At 44.0% G+C, this 18,635-nt stretch overlaps 1 protein-coding gene across 8 annotated transcripts in view; it reads left to right on the forward strand.

The window, feature by feature from the left end:
* The window catches only part of TIMELESS (timeless circadian regulator), a 161,745-nt gene extending 143,682 nt beyond the window's left edge, over window positions 1–18,063 (forward strand). For 4 of the 8 annotated variants that reach the window (XM_073663680.1, XM_073663684.1, XM_073663681.1 and 1 more), the window contains 8 exons: window positions 168–236; window positions 7,282–7,400; window positions 7,484–7,685; window positions 8,312–8,375; window positions 8,824–8,891; window positions 9,306–9,363; window positions 10,149–10,219; window positions 17,059–18,063. In XM_073663680.1, coding sequence (XP_073519781.1) covers window positions 168–236; window positions 7,282–7,400; window positions 7,484–7,685; window positions 8,312–8,375; window positions 8,824–8,891; window positions 9,306–9,363; window positions 10,149–10,219; window positions 17,059–17,159 — 752 coding nt within the window. In that variant the 3' untranslated portion in view covers window positions 17,160–18,063. Of the gene's footprint in view, window positions 1–167; window positions 237–7,281; window positions 7,401–7,483; window positions 7,686–8,311; window positions 8,376–8,821; window positions 8,892–9,303; window positions 9,364–10,148; window positions 10,220–17,058 lie in introns of those variants that run through there. The other 4 variants (XM_073663683.1, XM_073663685.1, XR_012273028.1 and 1 more) reach the window with 4 other exon arrangements.
* Window positions 18,064–18,635: the final 572 nt, after the last annotated feature.

Below are 18,635 nucleotides of genomic sequence, written 5' to 3' on the forward strand. Positions count from 1 at the left end.
TCTTTTTGATGATATTCTAATTTTGTGAGATGCACCTGTATCTGTTGTCTTTATATTGTGTATGATTTTGTTAGCAGAAACGCAAGCAGATTCCATTGTAGTACTGACAGATAGCAATATTAAGAATTATGCAAGCGCCAACACAATTTCTGCTTTGTAATCACTAGGCTTGTCTCCTCCTGTCGTGTGGCTTCAGAACTGTTTAAACCGTACTGCTGATGACAGAGAAGAGGATGGTGAGTGCATGAGCAACTAACAGGATGTTGTCAAATAGTGTTCTCCGCATTTCATGTGTAAGACTCCCCGCCATCCCTACAACCTCCCCACAAACCCCAACCCCTGCTCCCTGCCTCCCCCCCCCCCAAAAAAAAACAACCTCCAATTCTGTTGTGTATAGCAGTGTCAAGTATGGATACTGTTCAACCTTCTGAAGTAGACATTCATCCCAAGACATGCTGAATTTAGCATTTAATGTTTTGCCACTCGTGATGAAGCCATATTACACTCCTTTTTTTTTTAGTTGTTATAGTAATGCCATTATGTAATTGACCTGTTTGTACAATTTGTCGATTTTCCTGCTAGTACAACTAAACTTGTGTTTACATGTGGTAATTGATTGATAGGGTGGTGAAATTGGTACCTAACAAAATCTAGATGGTGGGTTAATTGCCAGACTAGAGCCATTGAATTTACACATTAAAGTGCATATGATCTGGTATAAAAAATTAAAATCATGATATTAACTACTGAAACTCATTACCTATTGATAGTTGTGTGTTGTGTCAATAAAAATTTTATGAAACCATACCCATAATCAATGTTGGTAAATTCACCTTAACTGTGCGAACACAATGCAGATGGTGATTGTACACAATGAAGAGAGGATTTTTGGTACTTACCAAAAAATCTTTTTCTCGTAGCATTCATTGAGGGACACAGGAAACGATAAATACCAAAAATCCTGTTCTTTCAGGTGCTTCATTGGCGGACACAGTAAACCAATAGGGTGTCTCAGAGCAGTCCCAAGGGGTGACAAAAGCAGAACAATACTGGTACAAAATGGTTAAAAAGGTAGTAAGGACATTTTCTCAGGCCATCAACTGAGTGACTGCCACTTGCAGCACCTTTCTACCTACTCTCATGTCCTCCTATGTGTTGTTGTGAGGTTTGTAAAATTTAAAGTAAGTGTTGATGGAGGACGAGGTTGGAACCTTGCAGAGCTGTAGCACAGAAGCCTGATGGTGAAAGGCCCACAAGGCGCCCACCACTCAAGTAGAGTAAGCCATGTTCCAAAGCCGGGGCACTCAGTCCTTTGACCGATACTATTGCAAAATGGCAAAATGATCAATGCTAGCCTTAGAGGCGTAAAGAGGGCCTTTCGGGATGACAAACTGGTCTGAAAGAGTCCATCACCAACTGGTAGTGATGCATAGATCTGGCCGAGTCTAACTCAACGGGATGAGAGGAAGGACCGAAAGAAGGCAGAACAATCTCTTTATGGTGGAAAGAAGAGGACCGCCTTAGGAAGAAAAGAGGTTACTGGACACACCACCTTTTCCACATGAAGTACAAGGAATGGAGAGTGACAGGAAACAGCCACCAGCTCGGTGACTCTCTTGATGGAACTAATCACTATGAAGAAGAGCCATCTGGAGAGCCAGAGCATGGAGATTTCCTGGATTGGATCAAAAGAAGAGCTCTGTAGGGCATCTAGCATCAGGTTGAGGTGCCATTTGTGCAAGGGAGGCTGACAAAGGGGTACAGAATGGGCCACACACCCTGAGGGAAAGTCTGAATTTGAGGCCTAGAAAACAGATTTTTGTGAAAAAGGATAGACTGGGCAGAAACCTGGCCTTTGAGGGAACTGAGGGCCAGACTGGACTTCATACCGGACTGCAAGAAGCTGAGGAGAGAGAAGGACATAGGAGCAACATCATTAGAAGGCATTTTTTAGTTGGTATGGATCCAAGTGACGAAGAGGGCTTCTGCATCTTAATCATGGTCTGACTGACTAGATCGAAGAAGCCTTCAGAACTGCTGCTTCAATAGCCATGCCATTAAAATTAGCGAACTTGAATTTTGGACCACTCTCCCATGGTTAATCCTTTCATAGGATGTTCGCAGCCCAGTTGTCCACTCCAGGAATGTGGGACCACCAAGATTGCCGAAATTCCTCATTCTGCCCATGTAAGAATTTGTAAGACCTAGCCATGTTTAGACGACTTCTAATTCTGTCCTGAAGGTTGATGTATGCCATGGTGGTGGCATTGTTGAACTGGATCCAGACAGAGAGACCCGACAGCTGATAATGCCATTGGAGAGGGAACAGATAATGGCCCTGGGTTCCAGCATATTGGACAGTATACTTTATCCAATGAATTGGAAGAAAACAAGCAGCCAAGGCAAATAAGGGGAGAGTCCTGAGACCACTAGAGACTGCTTGACGTGGGGGGGGGGTAGAAGGATCTGACTATTTAGGAAGAAAACAGGCTTGTCCCAATGAGAGGAAAGGACAAGCTGCCGAGACGTGGTATGGAACTAAGCAAAAGTGAGGTGCACGCCACTTTTCATATGTACCAGATTCATTAAGAGGCATGCCTCTTAGTGAATCTAGTGTCTGAGTCAAGCATGCCTCATCATTACCAGAGCCTCTAGATCAGGGGTCAGGAACCTTTTTGGCTGAGAGAGCCATGAACGCTACATATTTTAAAATGTAATTCCGTGAGAGCCATACAATATTTTTAAAACTAAATACAAATAAATGTGTGCATTTTATGCAAGACCAACACTTTTAAAGTACAATAAGTCTCTGAATTCTTTTTAATAACGTTGTTATGCTGTTGCTAACCAATGATGAATAAAGTACTTCTTACCATTAATGTGACTTCTGGTGCTGCATGGTTTTGCTGATGGCTTTGTAGTCTGGTTGATACGTGGTGAGGTTGAGCTTCATGTAGGCGTTGAAACTTCCATCCGTTAAACGTGATCGTAGGTTGGTCTTAATATTCTTTAGATGTGAGAAAGACTGCTCACATGCATACGCAGAGTCAAACATTGTCAGTACAGCAATACCTCACACGCTGCAGTGATTGGAAGTGCGTTCCAAGTTTTGGACCAGCTGGTCCGCGGGTTGAAGTTTTTTAATTTCTCGCCACTTGTGTTTGCTCACCAACTCTGCTTGCTGTCGTGCAAGTCTTTCCAAATCTTCATTCAGTGACTTGAACCTATTCACCCACATGTCCGAGGCCTTTCAGGTCAGCAGTATGTGTAAGAAATAGACATTCCTCCCATGTAATAAAGCTGTCAAACAGTTGCAAATCATGCACACGCGAGCGATTTAACCTTATCACCGAGCAGCTGTAAATACTCGGAGCTCGGCCCGAGCATACTCGGCGAAAGGGTTAATAGAACATACTCGCTCAACACTAGTCAGCAGCTTGTAGCTCAAAATCTCTGACGGAGACACCAGGAATGTAACTCTGTTCGGCGCTGTCCACTGCACACTCGTGTGAATGGGTGATGAACTTAAAAAGACGAGTGCGCTCACGAAATTCTCCAAAGCGTGCTTTGAATGACTGCAGGAGACTAGATGTGAAGCCCGCTAGCTGCTGAAGATCAAGATGTTGAGCAGGGTCACTTGCTGTGCATGAATCTTTAAACTCTCCCAGTTTTCCAAAGTATAGTAAACGACCTGTTTCAATGTCGGCGATGAAGAGTTCTAGCTTGTTTTCAAATGCAAACACTGCTTGCTGAAGGGATAAGACTGTATTTCCAACGCCTTGCATTTTCACATTGAGCTGGTTCAGATGTTCAGTCATGTCCACGAGATAGTAGAACTTCAGGAGCCACTCAGTGGTAGCTAACTCAGGATGCTCAACGTATTTCATTTCAAGAAAAGTCCGGATTTCGCTCAGACAAGCCGCAAAATGGCTGAGCACCTTCCCTCTTGACAACCAACGCACATTGCTGTGCTGAAGCAGACCAGGATAATTATTCCCAACTTCATCCAGCAGTGTTTTAAACTGGCGATCATTTAAAGCTCTGGCAACAATAAAGTTGACCACCTGAATGACCAGCGACATCACTTCACCAACCTGCTCGCCACACATCTGAGCACAAAGCGCCTCCTGATGTAGGATGCAGTGAAAACTTAGGATAGGTCTCTTTCCATATTCATGAAGAAGTGCTGCGAATCCTCTTCTTTCCCCACCATGCACGGAGCACCAGCAGTACACACCGAAATAAGTTTATCCATTGGTAGATTTTTTTCCCTAGCGAGCTCAGTGAAAGACTTGAAAAAATCCTCCCCTCTTGTTGTCCCTTTCATAGGCAAAACAGCAAGACTTTACTAACGTAGTGTGTCACCCGCAGCATACCTTGCAATCACGCTGAACTGGGATAAATGGCTTATGTCTGTTGACTCATCCAAAGCAAGACAAAAGAATGGTGCTGCATTTATGTCCTTCACTTGTGTTGCCTCAATTTGATTTGCCATCATGATGGTACGATCGTGAACAGTTCTTGCCGACAGAGGCATGTCTTTTATTCGTTTGATTATCTTGTCAAAAAGTTCATTGGCAACATCAAGCGTGAATGTTTTGGCATACTCTCCATCTTTATATTTGACCGTTTCATCGATGCAATGTTATCATTGCATATTAGACACACTGCACAACCTGCTCTCTCTACAAAGGCGAATTCTTCTGTCCATTCCTGCTGAAAAGTACGATACTCCTCATCTTTTTTTCTTTTAGCCATCTTCTTCAATAAAAGGGTTTCTGCCATTAGCTAGCTGACTACTTGATTTAAAGGAGAGAAGTTTACTTCCATATGCTGGAGGTGTCCCTAGCTGATTCCATGTAAGGGACAGAGATGGCATCTTTGCTCTTAAGGGGAAGGGCAAACTACCCCGGCAGTACTGTGTATATAGGTAACTGGTGTCCCCCTAATTGACTGGTGGTATGAAGTAAGAGCGTTACCTGTATTCAAGCACTCTCTGACGGACTGATGCGGCTTCTGATTCTTGCCAGTGGAGTTTAAAATGGCGCCGCCGCTTCTGATCCGCACCACAGGAAGCCGTCACCCCTATAAGGCGCCCGCTCTCTTGACAGCTAGAGCGGCACTTGAGCGAGCGGAGCTCAGTTGCTGCTACGCTGGGGCGAGGAGAACGATGGCTGACAGCGCGGGAACTCCCTATACCTGCTGGTGAGCTCGTCTCCGGTCTGCGCTTAATACCCCAGCGTAACAGCAACTGAGCTCTGCTCGCTCAAGCGCCGCTCTAGCTGTCAGGAGAGCGGGCGCCTTATATCCTGAGTGACAGCTTCCTGTGGTGTGGATCAGAAGTGATGGCGCCATTTTAAGCTGTCAGTGGCAGTTAAAGCGAGCCAGATGCAGCCTTGATAACAATGTCATTCAGGTAGGAAATTAATTTTATTTATTTATTTTACTCACTTATATATCGACATTAATTCCACAGCGCTTTACAGACATTATCATTACTTTCCCCATTGGGGCTCACAATCTAGATTCCCTATCAGTATGTCTTTGGAGTGTGGGAGGAAACCAGAGAACCCAGAGGAAACCCACACAAATACGAGGAGAACATACAAACTCCTTGCGGATGTTGTCCTTGGTGGGATTTGAACCCAGGACCCCAGACCTGCAAGGCTGCAGTGCTAAAAACTGAACCACCGCGCTGCCCATGATCCCCCTGGCTCACAAGATTGTCATGACCTTCGTGAACACCCTGGGGAATGTGGCTAGCTGGAAGTGGAGAGTCACAAACTGGAAATTAGACTGATGGAAATGAAACTTTTAGTGAACTGGAAATATAGAAATATCAAGATTGGCATTCTGAATGTCCACTGAGCACTGAAATTCCTGAGGTTTCATGGAGGGTATGATAGAAGAAAGAGACTGCATCCTGAAGCCACAGAGACTGACCCACTTGTTCAGCAGTTTCAGGTCCAGAATGGGCGAGATAGAGCTGTCCTTTTTGGGTACAACGAAAAGATTTGAGTAAAACCCTCTGACCTGCTCTTGGGAAGGATCCGGAACAATAACAACAGTTTGGCTCAATGGGAATTTGCACTTACATGAAGCTCAGGCAAAATGGGCGACGAGAGTAGGCCAGTTGGGCTGGCGTGCGTGGTCCTCGGTCTACTCTGGGCCCAGATATAATACAGCGGTGGAGACAGCTAGACAGAAGAGAAAATAATAGTTGGATCTGTCCGGTCCTAGGGTGGTGTGCTGACCTGTCAGTGAATAGTGGAAGCGTAGCTTCATATGTTGGAGGTGAGCAGAAGATGGCTGCACTCCTGCCGGAGAGCAAAAGCTGTAGGCTGTTTTCATTTAGAAGGGAATGTGTAGGAGTAAAGATGACCGTGCCCAAAGTGAGAAGAAGGGGCGGGCACAAGCTGGAGCGCAGGAAGAGCGCTCATGTGTGTTTGATTGGCTGGGGAAAAGAGAACATGGCCTGCTTGAGCCGGCTATGGACCTAAATTAGTTATGACTTCAGTTAAGTCCCGAAAATAGCCAGGTGTCATGCTACCAAGACCGGAAATGGAGCAGTGGATCTTGAGAATTGGGCCAGACAGGGGAGCCAAACTGCCTAGAGGAAGGAGACTAATCTATGGTATGGATGGTGCCAGGAGCGAAAGGGACCTTGGTGTGCGACGGCAGTGGGGATCGCTTGCCAGGTAAGAAGTTGTACTCGCCTGTACTTAATAGTCTTGGACCTTGTCTCTGTATCCATCTTCGCTCCATTCATCAAATTGCACTTGTTCTGCTCTGACTCTTGTCTAAGGTAGCAGTGTTGTATCAGAAAATACTGTCCACTCATACTGCAGGGTATCGGGGTATTCGTACTTAGTTACATTTCAATAGCTAACATCAGGATATTTAAACTGGACCCTGAAAAAAAAAACAAGTGCCACAGACCAAACTCTCACTTTTGAGTAGATTTTGCATAAGCCCCTGATCATTTTGCACTCTAGTTCATTGGATTGTCCAAACAAGATCAGTACTCTTGGTAAGTAAGTATGGTGTATTCTATGTGATGCAACTTCAGCCTGAAGTGCTTATTTAAAGATTACATGTTTGGTGCACAAGAGCACCAGCTTTAAGGCAGAAAGAAAGGTCTAAGTGCCATTCAATCCTAGAAGTTTTTTTTTTTTTGCAAACTTCAAAAAAAAAAGCTTCAAGTTGTGGTGTTAAATTTTGTGTTATGGGGATGCTATGATTTGCATGATCTAATATTGGTGTCTCTTGTCTGTATTGCAGGTTCTTCTCAATCAGTTCCTCTTGTTCCTTTAACTGAAGAGAATGAAGATGCCATGGAAAATAAAACATTCCAAAAACTTTTAAAATTGGTGGGGATTCGTCCTCCAGCAAATGAGCAAGTAAGTGGGGAGGTTTAACATTCTTCTGCTAAAGTGTTAACGTTTCAAGATGATGTACAAGAATAAATCACTATTTTTTGCAGGAATCATTTTGGCGTATCCCAGCAAAATTGAACCCTGAGCAGCTGCGTAAATTTGCCTCTTCTCTTGTTCTTTCATCTACTGAAGAGTCTGTTGAGACACCCACAGAGTCGGAAGACCAAGGCCCTAGTTTAGAACAGCGAGCTGAGGCATTACGTGCGCTTTTGCTTGCTCGTAAGAAGACTTCAACAACAGCCACTTTAGGTATTTAAGGAAATAAGCATAAGTTCCAGTGGTGCAATAAAAATGAATGTAGCTCTCCAGGTTTGTTGTTTTTCCCCGTATTTCATTCTGTCATTAGGTACCTGATATATATGTAACTCTGGGAGCATTAACTCATGTAGTTCACTATTGGGACTTGTGATCCCATAAAGACCCCCTGGGAATTACATGGCTTTATATTCTCAAATAGGGGGTCACCATCTCAGTCACTGAAGTTCTCCATAGAAGTTGGATAAGGAAACAGAAGTGCATATCAAATATAATGATGATGACTGCACAGGGCCTGTCACACAGATAAAATGAAGAAAGCCACAGTTCAGCCTCCCTTACTTTATATTTACAATCTGTTAGTTTATGTAGAATATAGAGGAACAGATAATCGGTGTCATCCCAGCAGATAGAGATGATACTGGCTCTAGCAGGTCTTGTGATGCTGTGCCCAGTCTCTGTGTAACCAATGCAGAGAATTAATCTAGTGATGTGTTTACTGATAATGTAATTATTTCTTCCCACAACTCTTGAACAGAAAGTTCAACCTTTTGCTCCCTTAATCTTTCACACCACCATGATCATTTTTAGATTTGCATCTTCTCCATTCTCAATTTCAGAGCCAGAGGAAATAAATCCACAGACTGATGAGCTGTCTACTTTGCCTGAAATGACAAAAAAAAGGTAAAGATGTAATGTGTAATTGAAATAGTCATTTAGAAATCTGCCTATCCTGTCTAGTTGACACCCCCACTACATATTGTACGATAGCCCCACAGTCTCCGTATACACTGCCTGATTGCACCTTAAGCCTCCCTGCATATACCGTATGATGGCCCCATAGCGATTACCTCCTGTTGTACGGCTCATCTCCGATCGGCCCTGTTGCTTTGAGATTCTCTCCGGTGGGTACCTTCAGCACCATGCCCCTAACTGTGGGCCGCAAAAAAATAAATTAGGGGGTTCCTTGATACCCTGTTGCAGGTAGTGCTTAGTTTGGATCAGATTGTACCTTTTAGCATAAACCCATGTTTGCTGTTTTCCCAATTTTTACCACTCTCATATAAAGCAGTTTCACCTTTAATTATTTACAAAAGTCTATTTCAATTATTATTATTTTTTAACTGTCTAGGACAACTAAGCCATCAAAAAAAAGATGGTTTGTTGACAGTGATGACGAGCAAGAAGAAAAAGAAGAAGGTTTGTATCTAATCTAGGTCACAATATAACCATGTTACTTCAATGCTATTATGGATAGTAAGGTTATGTGTACATTACACTTTGCCTGATGTTTGGCGTATACCAAAGAGAAGCTAATATACGCAAAGATGTCAGCATAGATCAGCATTTATCCATGGAAGTCAAAAATATTCTTTTGGGTTCCACCAAGTAGTAGTCTCTGCTATTCAATAGAAAGTATACAGAAAAATATACTTTGTGAAATTACCATCTGACAATATTTTAATTGCTATAATCTATTTCTGAATTATTATATGTTCTTGCAGCTGAAGACAAATAAAATATGTCTTTAACTTAACAAGTATGTGATTGAAGAATTTCTGTCCATATCCAGTCTCCTGTAACAGAAGCTATTTTACTTGTTATGTATTTTAGTTATTAAAGACATAGAGGCACAGAATCCAGATGTTTCTTCAGAAATTGGCAGTGCAAGGTGAGGCTTTCTTAATTCATGCAAAGTTGTTTTTTTTGTTTATTTTTTTATGTGAACCTGGTTTCCTTGAATTTTAATTAGGACTTAAATTTAGCACAGTCATAAAGCTTATGCTGCTGATCAGCTGTTCTGTAGTGTCTGAGACTCTCCGAAGAACTCTGAGCTTTTCATTGTTTCCTCTGGACATTCAGCACACCGTACATATGGGGCAAAGCTGCAATACTCGGGACAGACACTACTGAATGTACGGCATGCTGGATGTACAGAGGAGTGTAAATAACTTAGAGAATGCAATGCTCGAGTGCTGCAGCCCCTTCAAATAGCTGGTATTGGCGGTCTGATGCATAGCCTCTTCACCTCTTATATTGATTTACCTATCCTGAATATAAGTCATCAATATTAAAATCTTGGAAAGCTCTTCTCCATGTTTTTCTTATGCTGTTCTGAAATATAGTCATCCTTACAGCATTAAAATAATGTTATTTGACCTGGGCTACTTGCTTAGTCATCTTGAAAAGTGTTAGTGATCAGATCCTGGTGTTTTATATTGGAGCATCTGTAAGGTGCTCACATTACGTGTATGTTCCCGTGGACTGCTACAGGAGGAGAGCTTTGTATGTTAGTGGCACTATTCAGGGTGTGACGTCACTAGCATCGGTTGTTTCACTGCATGCACTGAAGCATTTTGTTAATATGACGGTTAAGGTTCTTTTAATATTGTCACATTGTAAGAAAGCGCCATATGGTGCAGAAATCTGAAAACCCCTTTTTAATTCTCTGCAAAGGTCAAAATTAGTAATGAAAAGAAGCAGAATAACAGACAGCGACGATGAGGAGCCGCTAACAAATGACCAAGGTTTGTAGACCCCCATGTTCAAACACGACCGATTAAACCATCAATGTTCTGCAGATATAAAAGTGCTTCTCACAAAATTAGAATATCATCAAAAAGTTAATTTATTTGTTCTTCAATGCAAAAAGTGAAACTCATATATTATATAGAGTCATTACAAACAGAGTGATCTATTTCAAGTGCTTTTTTCTGTTAATGTTGATGATTATGGCTTACAGCCAATGAAAACACAAAAGTCTATCTCAGTAAATTAGAATACTTTATAACAACAGCTTGAAAAATATTTTTAAAATCCGAAATGTTGGCCTACTGAAATGTATGTTCAGTAAATGCACTCAATACTTGGCCGGGGCTCCTTTTGCATCAATTACTGCATCAATATGGCGTGGCATTGAGGCGATCAGCCTGTGACACTGTTGAGGTGTTATGGAAGCCATTTCCATCTCCAAAAAGCTTGCAGGCAGAGGGAAGCATGAAGTGCTCTAAAAATTTCCTGGTAGACGGCTGCGCTGACTTTGATCTTGATAAAACACAGTGGACCTACACCAGCAGATGACATGGCTCCCAAAACCATCACTGATTGTGGAAGCTTCACACTAGACCTCAAGCAGCTTGGATTGTGGCCTCTCCACTCTTCCTCCAGACTCTGGGACCTTGATTTCCAAATGAAATGCAAAATTTACTTTCATCTGAAAACAACTCCTTGGACCACTGAGCAACAGTCCAGGTCTTTTTCTCCTTGGCCCAGGTAAGACGCTTCTGACGTTGTCTATTGGTCATGAGTGGCTTGACACAAGGAATGCGACACTTGTATCCCAAGTCCTGGATACGTCTGTGTGTGGTGGCTCTTGAAGCAATGACTCCAGCAGCCGTCCACTCCTTGTGAATCTCCCCCAATTTTTGAATGGCCTTTTCTTAACAATCCTTTCAAGGCTGTGGTTATCCCGGTTGCTTATGCACCTTTTTCTACCACACTTTTTCCTTCCACTCTACTGTCCGTTAATATGCTTGGATACAGCCCTCTGGTAACAGCCAGCTTCTTTAGCAATGGCTTACCCTTCTTGTGGAGTGTGTCAATGATTGCCTTCTGGACATCTGTCAAGTCAGCAGTTTTTCCCATGATTGTGGAGCCTACTGAAACAGACTAAGAGACCTTTTTAAACGCGTAGCAAGCCTTTGCAGGTGTTTTATGTTAATTATTCTAATTTACTGAGATAATTGACGCTCCCCCTGGGCCTGTGCTGTGCAGGGGGATACCCGGAGCCGGATCGCTGGGTGTTGTAGTCCTCCGTGGCGGTGACCCGGTCCGTGCCCAGGGCGGTCAAACCAGTGGCAGTCTATTTGTGTTGTAATTGTCCGACTACGCCACCCGTGGATTGCGGTCAGTGGGGACCGCCGCTGCGCTGCAGACCGCTGAGGCTGATGTAATTTGCGCAGCCGAGTATGGGATAACTCCCCACGGGAGAAGTATTGCCTCAGGGCAGCTAATGTGAGAGATGATGGGAGTGATGGTGTGAGCGTCCCAGTACTAATGGTGCTGGTGCGGCAATGAAACACAGAGACGTGCGGTTGCAGTTTCCAATGCTTTACTCACAGTTCTCATCCAGGTCACTTGTGCGCAGTTAGGACCGCCCGAGTCATGCTGCGTCCACCAGGTGAGGGACTCGGTCAACTCCCAGGCAATTCCAGAGTGTGGCACAGAACTCCCTTCTCTTCCCTTCTCTGGCCGTCCCCACCAGTGACCCACCTTTGTCCAGCTTCCTCGGGCCTTCTGTTGGCGAAACCTCTCTCCGGTTTCCCTGACCCTATGTGGTATGCTTTCCTGGTGGATGTAGTGAGGGGTCGCACCAAGATGTGGTCACAACCTCCGGTTTTGGCTGAGGATTAGTCGCCTCCACCAATTTGGTTTCCGGTACCCTGCTCTGCCAACCCTTCACCCGTTATCTCGTGGGTTCTTAGGGTTCCTTCTTCACTCGTGTCTCTGGGCCTTTATCTGTGTTCCTGTTCCTTGCTTCCTTTCTTACTGTCCTTTCTGTTCCTTCTCCTTTCTCTCTCTCTCTCTCTCAGGCTCCAGCCTCCTGACAAGGCCTGCCTGCGGAGCAGAGCCCATGCAGCAGCTCTGCTCCCTGTCACTTCTCAGACTGCACAGTGTTCTAAGATGGTGCCCACCTTATATACCTCCTTCTGACACCCGAGCCCAGGTGACTAGCAACCAGTGGGCTCCTACCTATGCCCAAAGACCCACCCCTATCTGCTCCTACACCACTGGGCTTTCCTCCCCCCGCCCCACTCCAGCCAGGGACAGATGCTGTCGTGCCTGCACTTCTGTCTAGTGGGAGCACCGTTGAGCTGTCCCTCGGAAATGGGGTGTGTGTGGTGCATGCAGCTTACTGAGCCTTGGTCCACACTCCATCCTTACCTGGGAGTGGAATACCACACCTCTGGTTCGAGGTGCAATACCCCTGTAGCAGCCGAGCCCTCGGGGTGCTACATAATGAGTTTGTGTTTTCATTGGCTGTAAGCCATAATCATCAACATTAACAGAAAAAAACACTTGAAATAGATCACTCTGTTTGTAATGACTCTGTATAATATGAGTTTCACTTTTTGTATTGAAGAACTGAAATTAACTTTTTGATGATATTCTAATTTTGTGAGATGCACCTGTACTTTCTTTTATACTAGACCTGTTGGAGCTGTGTTAAAGGAGTTCTCCTGTTAGTGCAGCTTTCCTCAAAAACTGACCTACACTTCTGTCCATACAATGACTGCTAGTAGAGGAGCATGTGACCAGACCTGTCATCAGCCTCTTCAGTAGTAAAACACTTCACATGGTAATTCTGCTTTTCTATTGGAGGAGGCTGATGGACTGTACACCTATACCTTTTAAAGGTATATGTGAGTTTTTTCCCCTGGAAAAATTTGTGCATGCAGTTTTGCTGTATTTTACAGACCCTAGTAGTAGATGCTTGGAACAAATTTAGATCAAATGTGATCCAAGAACCCACTGGTACAGACCGTAGACATTGAAACAAAATAAAAAGGCCCATATCTCTGTAACCGTTTGGTGGATTTATAAAACAAAAAACTGAATGCTTAGGGGAGCATCGGGAATAAAATAAGAGAAAAAAAATGGAAGCTTTTGACCTGGTGACAGATTATTTTTAAAGGGGTATTCCCATCTCCAAGATCCTATCATAATATGTAGTCAGTGTAATAATATTAGCAAATACCTCCAATTAGAAATGTAGTATAGTTTTTCTGATTCGTGGTGTCTTTCCTCATGTGCAGGCATTGCAGGACCATAGGTATCCATGGTTACGACCACTGATATAGTGACAGTTAGCTAGTTGCTAGTGGTCATAATCATGGATACCTAAGGTCCTACAATGCCTGCACATGAGGAAAGAGACATTGCAAATCAGGAGAACTATACTACATTTTTAAGGGAGGTATTTGCTAATATTATTATTACACTTACTCCATATTGGGATAGCATCAATGCTTTCATGTTATGACATCATGTACATTATTTATTATTATTATTATAGCGCCATTTATTCCATGGCGCTTTACATGTGAAAAAGGGGTATACATACAAGAACAATTACAATAATCTTAAACACAATGTGACGGCGACTGGTACAGGAGGAGCGAGGACCCTGCCCGCGAGGGCTCACAATCTACGAGGGATGGGTGAGGATACAGTAGGTGAGGGTAGAGCTGGTCGTGGAGCGGTGGTTACTGCAGGTTGTAGGCTTTTCGGAAGAGGTGGGTCTTCAGGTTCCTTTTGAAGGTTTCCACGGTAGGCGAGAGTCTGATGTGTTGGGGTAGAGAGTTCCAGAGTAGGGGGGGAAGCACGGGAGAAATCTTGTATACGGTTGTGGGAGGAGGAGATAAGAGGGGAGTAGAGCAGGAGATCTTGTGAGGATCGGAGGTTGCGTGCAGGTATGTAACGGGAGACTAGGTCGGAGATATATGGAGAAGACAGGTTGTGAATGGCTTTGTATGTCATGGTTAGGGTTTTAAACTGGAGTCTCTGAGCAATGGGGAGCCAGTGAAGAGATTGACAGAGAGGAGAGGCCGGGGAATAGCGGGGGAACAGATAGATTAGTCGGGCAGCAGAGTTTAGGATGGATTGGAGGGGTGCGAGAGTGTTAGAGGGGAGGCCACAGAGCAGGAGGTTGCAGTAGTCAAGGCGGGAGATGATGAGGGCGTGCACTAGTGTTTTTGCAGATTCATGGTTTAGGAATGTGCGGATCCGGGAGATATTTTTGAGTTGGAGTCGGCAGGAAGCGGAAAGGGCTTGGATATGTGGTTTGAAGGAGAGTTCCGAGTCCAGGGTTACCCCAAGGCAGCGAGCTTGAGGGACTGGGGAGAGTGGGCAGCCATTGACGTTGATGGATAGGTCAGTTGGGAGGGTTGAATGAGATGGCGGAAAGATGATGAATTCTGTTTTGTCCATGTTAAGTTTTAGAAATCTGGCAGAGAAGAAGGATGAAATAGCGGACAGACATTGTGGGATTTTGGGTAGTAAGGAGGTGATATCGGGTCCAGAGAGGTAGATCTGTGTGTCATCAGCAAAAAGGTGATAATGAAAGCCATGGGACTCTATGAGCTGTCCCAGGCCGAAGGTGTAGATGGAGAAGAGCAGGGGTCCTAGAACTGAACCTTGGGGGACACCGACAGATAGGGGGCGAGATGAGGAGGTGGTCTGTGAGTGGGAGACACTGAATGTCCGGTCTGTTAGACATAAGGAGATCCAGGATAGGGCCAAGTCTGTGATGCCGATAGATGAGAGAGTCTGTAGTAAGAGGGAATGGTCCACTGTGTCAAAGGCAGATGACAGGTCTAAGAGGAGGAGGACAGAGTAGTGTCGCTTAGATTTGGCGGTTAGTAGATCGTTGGTGACTCTAGTCAGTGCAGTTTCAGTAGAATGGTGTGGTCGGAAACCGGATTGTAGGCGGTCAAAGAGGGAGCAGGAGGAGAGGTGGGAGGACAGTTCAGAATGGACATGTTGTTCCAGTAGTTTTGATGCATAGGGGAGAAGTGATATGGGGCGATAGCTAGTCAGAGAGGATGGGTCAAGGGAGGGCTTTTTGAGGATGGGTGTGATTGAGGCATGTTTGAAGCATGAGGGGAAGACACCAGTTGTTAATGACAGGTTGAAGAGGTGGGCTAGGGCTGGGATGAAGATGGTGGTAAGGTTTGGGATGAGGTAGGACGGGATTGGGTCAAGTTTACAGGTGGTGAGGTGTGATTTGGAGAGTAAGGAGGAAAGTTGATCTTCAGAAATGGTGGAGAATGTAGTTTTGGAGGAGGAGGGTTGAGTAGGTGTGGGGAGGGGCTGTGGGGGCTTTAGGCAAAAGCTTTGTCTGATGGTGTCAATCTTCTTGAAGAATGAGGCAAAGTCTTCGGCTTAAATAAGAGAGGGAGGAGGCACTGGGGGACGGAGGAGAGAATTGAAAGTGTTGAATAGTTGTTTGGGGTTGAGACAGGGAGGATATGAGAGATGAGAAGTATGTTTGTTTTGCTGCAGTGAGTGTGGACTTGAAGGTAGTGAGGGACTGTTTGAATGTGATGAAGTGCTCATGGGAGTGGGACGTTTTCCATCTACGCTCAGCAACCCTGGAGGCCTGTCGCAGTTCTTTAGTTAGGCTGGTGTGCCAGGGTTGTCTGTTGATTGTGCGAGCCTTGGTATGTGTGAGGGGGGGCGACCGAATCGAGAGCTGCAGCTGTTGTGGTGTTGTATAAAGTGGCAGCAACATCTGCATCATGTAAGGAACTAATGTCTGTAAGAGGGAGGAGGGATTCAGAGAGTGAGTGTAGGTCAAGGTGTTTGAGATTTCTATGAGGGTATGCAAGTTTGTGGAGTGGGGATTGTTGCCCCGGGGAGGAGAGAGAAGAGAATGTGAGTAGGTTGTGGTCAGAAAGAGGGAGAGGTGAGTTAGAGAGGTTAGATAGGGAACAGAGGCGGGTGAAGATGAGGTCCAGCGTGTGGCCGTCTTTGTGGGTGGGTGTGGAAGACCACTGAGTAAGACCAAAGGAGGAAGTGAGGGATAGAAGCTTAGAGGCAGCTGAGAGGGAAGTGGCAATGGGGATGTTAAAGTCGCCCATGAGGATAGTGGGGATGTCAACGGAGAGGAAATGAAGTAGCCAGGTGGTGAAGTGGTCAAAAAAAGTGGTGGTTGATCCTGGGGGGCGGTAGATGACAGCCAGTTGGAGGTTGGATGGAGAGTAGATGCGCACGCAGTGCACTTCAAAAGAGGGGAGAGTAATTGCGGGCGGCAGTGGGATATGGGTGAAAGAGCAGTTTTCTGAGAGGAGGAAACCTATTCCTCCACCGTGCTTGCCGGTGGGGCGGGGGAGTATGGGAGAGGTGGAATCAGCCATACGAAAGTGCAGCAGGAGAGGCTGTGTCGGAGGGGGTGAGCCAGGTTTCAGTGATGCGGAGGAAGGAAAGCTATGTACAAACTCTGTTATGGAAGTATGATACTTCATGCCTCTAATTTTATACTGAGGCTTGCAGAGATGCTTTCTTTAGGATCAATAACTGAGAGGGAAAAAAGCAATGTCCTGTTCCAACCTAATACCTCAGTAATATGTACCATACTGTGTGCACCACACAGGCTCTTTGTACAGTGCTTTCATTGGGACAGCAATGTAGTACTTGGCATAACCCGCACCAGACCCCCTTGAACACTGCACTTATCATGGACACATTTCCCTTTATTTACCTTTATCTCTGCACAGAATCTACATTATTGACATAAGATTGCCTTTTTTCATATTATCAACATTGCCATATCTAAGGGGAAAAAAAATATTTTTTATTAACCTAGATGAACAGCCTTCCTCTGGGGAAGCTACTAATTCTGAAAATGAAGACATTCAGCCATCTAAGAAGAAACGCCTTCGAATTGAGGATGAAGATGAAAACTAATTTTTTCTGCAGTTATTAGAGCACGTGGTTATCAGTGTTTGCTAATTAAGTACTCACTCTTTCTGTTAAATCCATGATAATGGTAGCATAGATGAGCTCTGGCCTCCTTTTTAAAGAGATTGATCAGGTTTCTTAAAGTCTGCAGTCACACAATGCACCGCACGCTGTCCGGATTTTTCAGTGTTGCCACTGATAGCGAGTGGTGATATGACCACAAGTATGTGATTTGCATACTTCCAGCCATATCCGACTAGACGTGCTTAGCCTCGTTCAATTCACTTGTATTGAGCTAGGCTGAGCACATCTAGTTGTCACTTGTCTGCATGTATGCAAATAGCATACTTGCAGTCACACAACCTCCCGCTCTGCATGTGCGTGCTGTCAGCACTCGAAAGTAACAGTGTGACTGCAGACTTTTAGCAGAAGACTGGACAACCCCTCTAAGGTCCGTTTACATTAGACTGTGTGGCACTAAATGACCACCAATTAGCAACTTGTTTGATGGTCTAGGATTGTTTAATTGCCTTAATTTTACGTCCGATGCACACTAAACAGTCTGTAATGGATTGTTCTGTGTGCATAGGCTGACAATGTTCTCAGCAGCGAGAGTCTTGTTCACCGTGTAAATGGACCTTTCCATTTTTGGGTTGTTTTTCAGGTATTGAATATAATGTTTAATGGGATCCGCTTGTAAAAAGAATTTTGCCAACTGTATGTGTTTAGAAAAATTATGGTTTTGTTTTTATAATCTGTTCTCCATATGGCTGGGATATCAAAACCATTGATGTGTTTGATTCACTGTTGCGCAAAAGAACGTCTGTGTTTTAGGGTTAAGTTTGTTAAGGATAAATGTTTAATGAGTGTGACAATAAAATTATATGTATCATTGCTTACAGATCAATTACCTTATTGTCACATTTACAATTTTTTTTTTTGTTTCCAACATATAATTACTAAAGTATGAGAAGAAATTATGTACATGTGTTTATTTTGGACTGTGATCTTATTGCTAATTGACCAAAGTTTTACATAAATGTAGTTTACCAAACATTAGTTCTAAAATGACATAAGTGTTAAACATGGCCTAAGACTATCCAAAATAGTTCAAAGATTTTCCAAATGTATCGCAGTGGCTCATGTTGTATAAAAGATTTGGTGCTTCTTGCTAGATAGTAGACACTCTTCTCTTCCTTGTATCCCTGCTCTTTTGACTTATTTTAGAACAATATTTTGAGCCAAAAGCTTTGGTGCATTTTTCAACCACACTTCCGTTTTTTACTTACTTTTTGATTTGAGAGTCTCCTCAGTGGTTGATACCTTTTAATAGCGAACTGAAAAGATGGTAACAAGTTGCAAGCTTTCAAGACTACTCAGGCCTCTTCATCAGGCTAGTATAACACAAAATCTGAAGCGTCACATATTTATACACAATAGGACACAGAAATAATGCAATAGATGAGACAGGTGACGTAACTA

This window comes from Phyllobates terribilis, unplaced genomic scaffold, assembly GCF_046119375.1.
Source record: "Phyllobates terribilis strain yellow unplaced genomic scaffold, ASM4611937v1 Scaffold_2__4_contigs__length_985480577, whole genome shotgun sequence".
NCBI lineage: Eukaryota > Metazoa > Chordata > Amphibia > Anura > Dendrobatidae > Phyllobates > Phyllobates terribilis.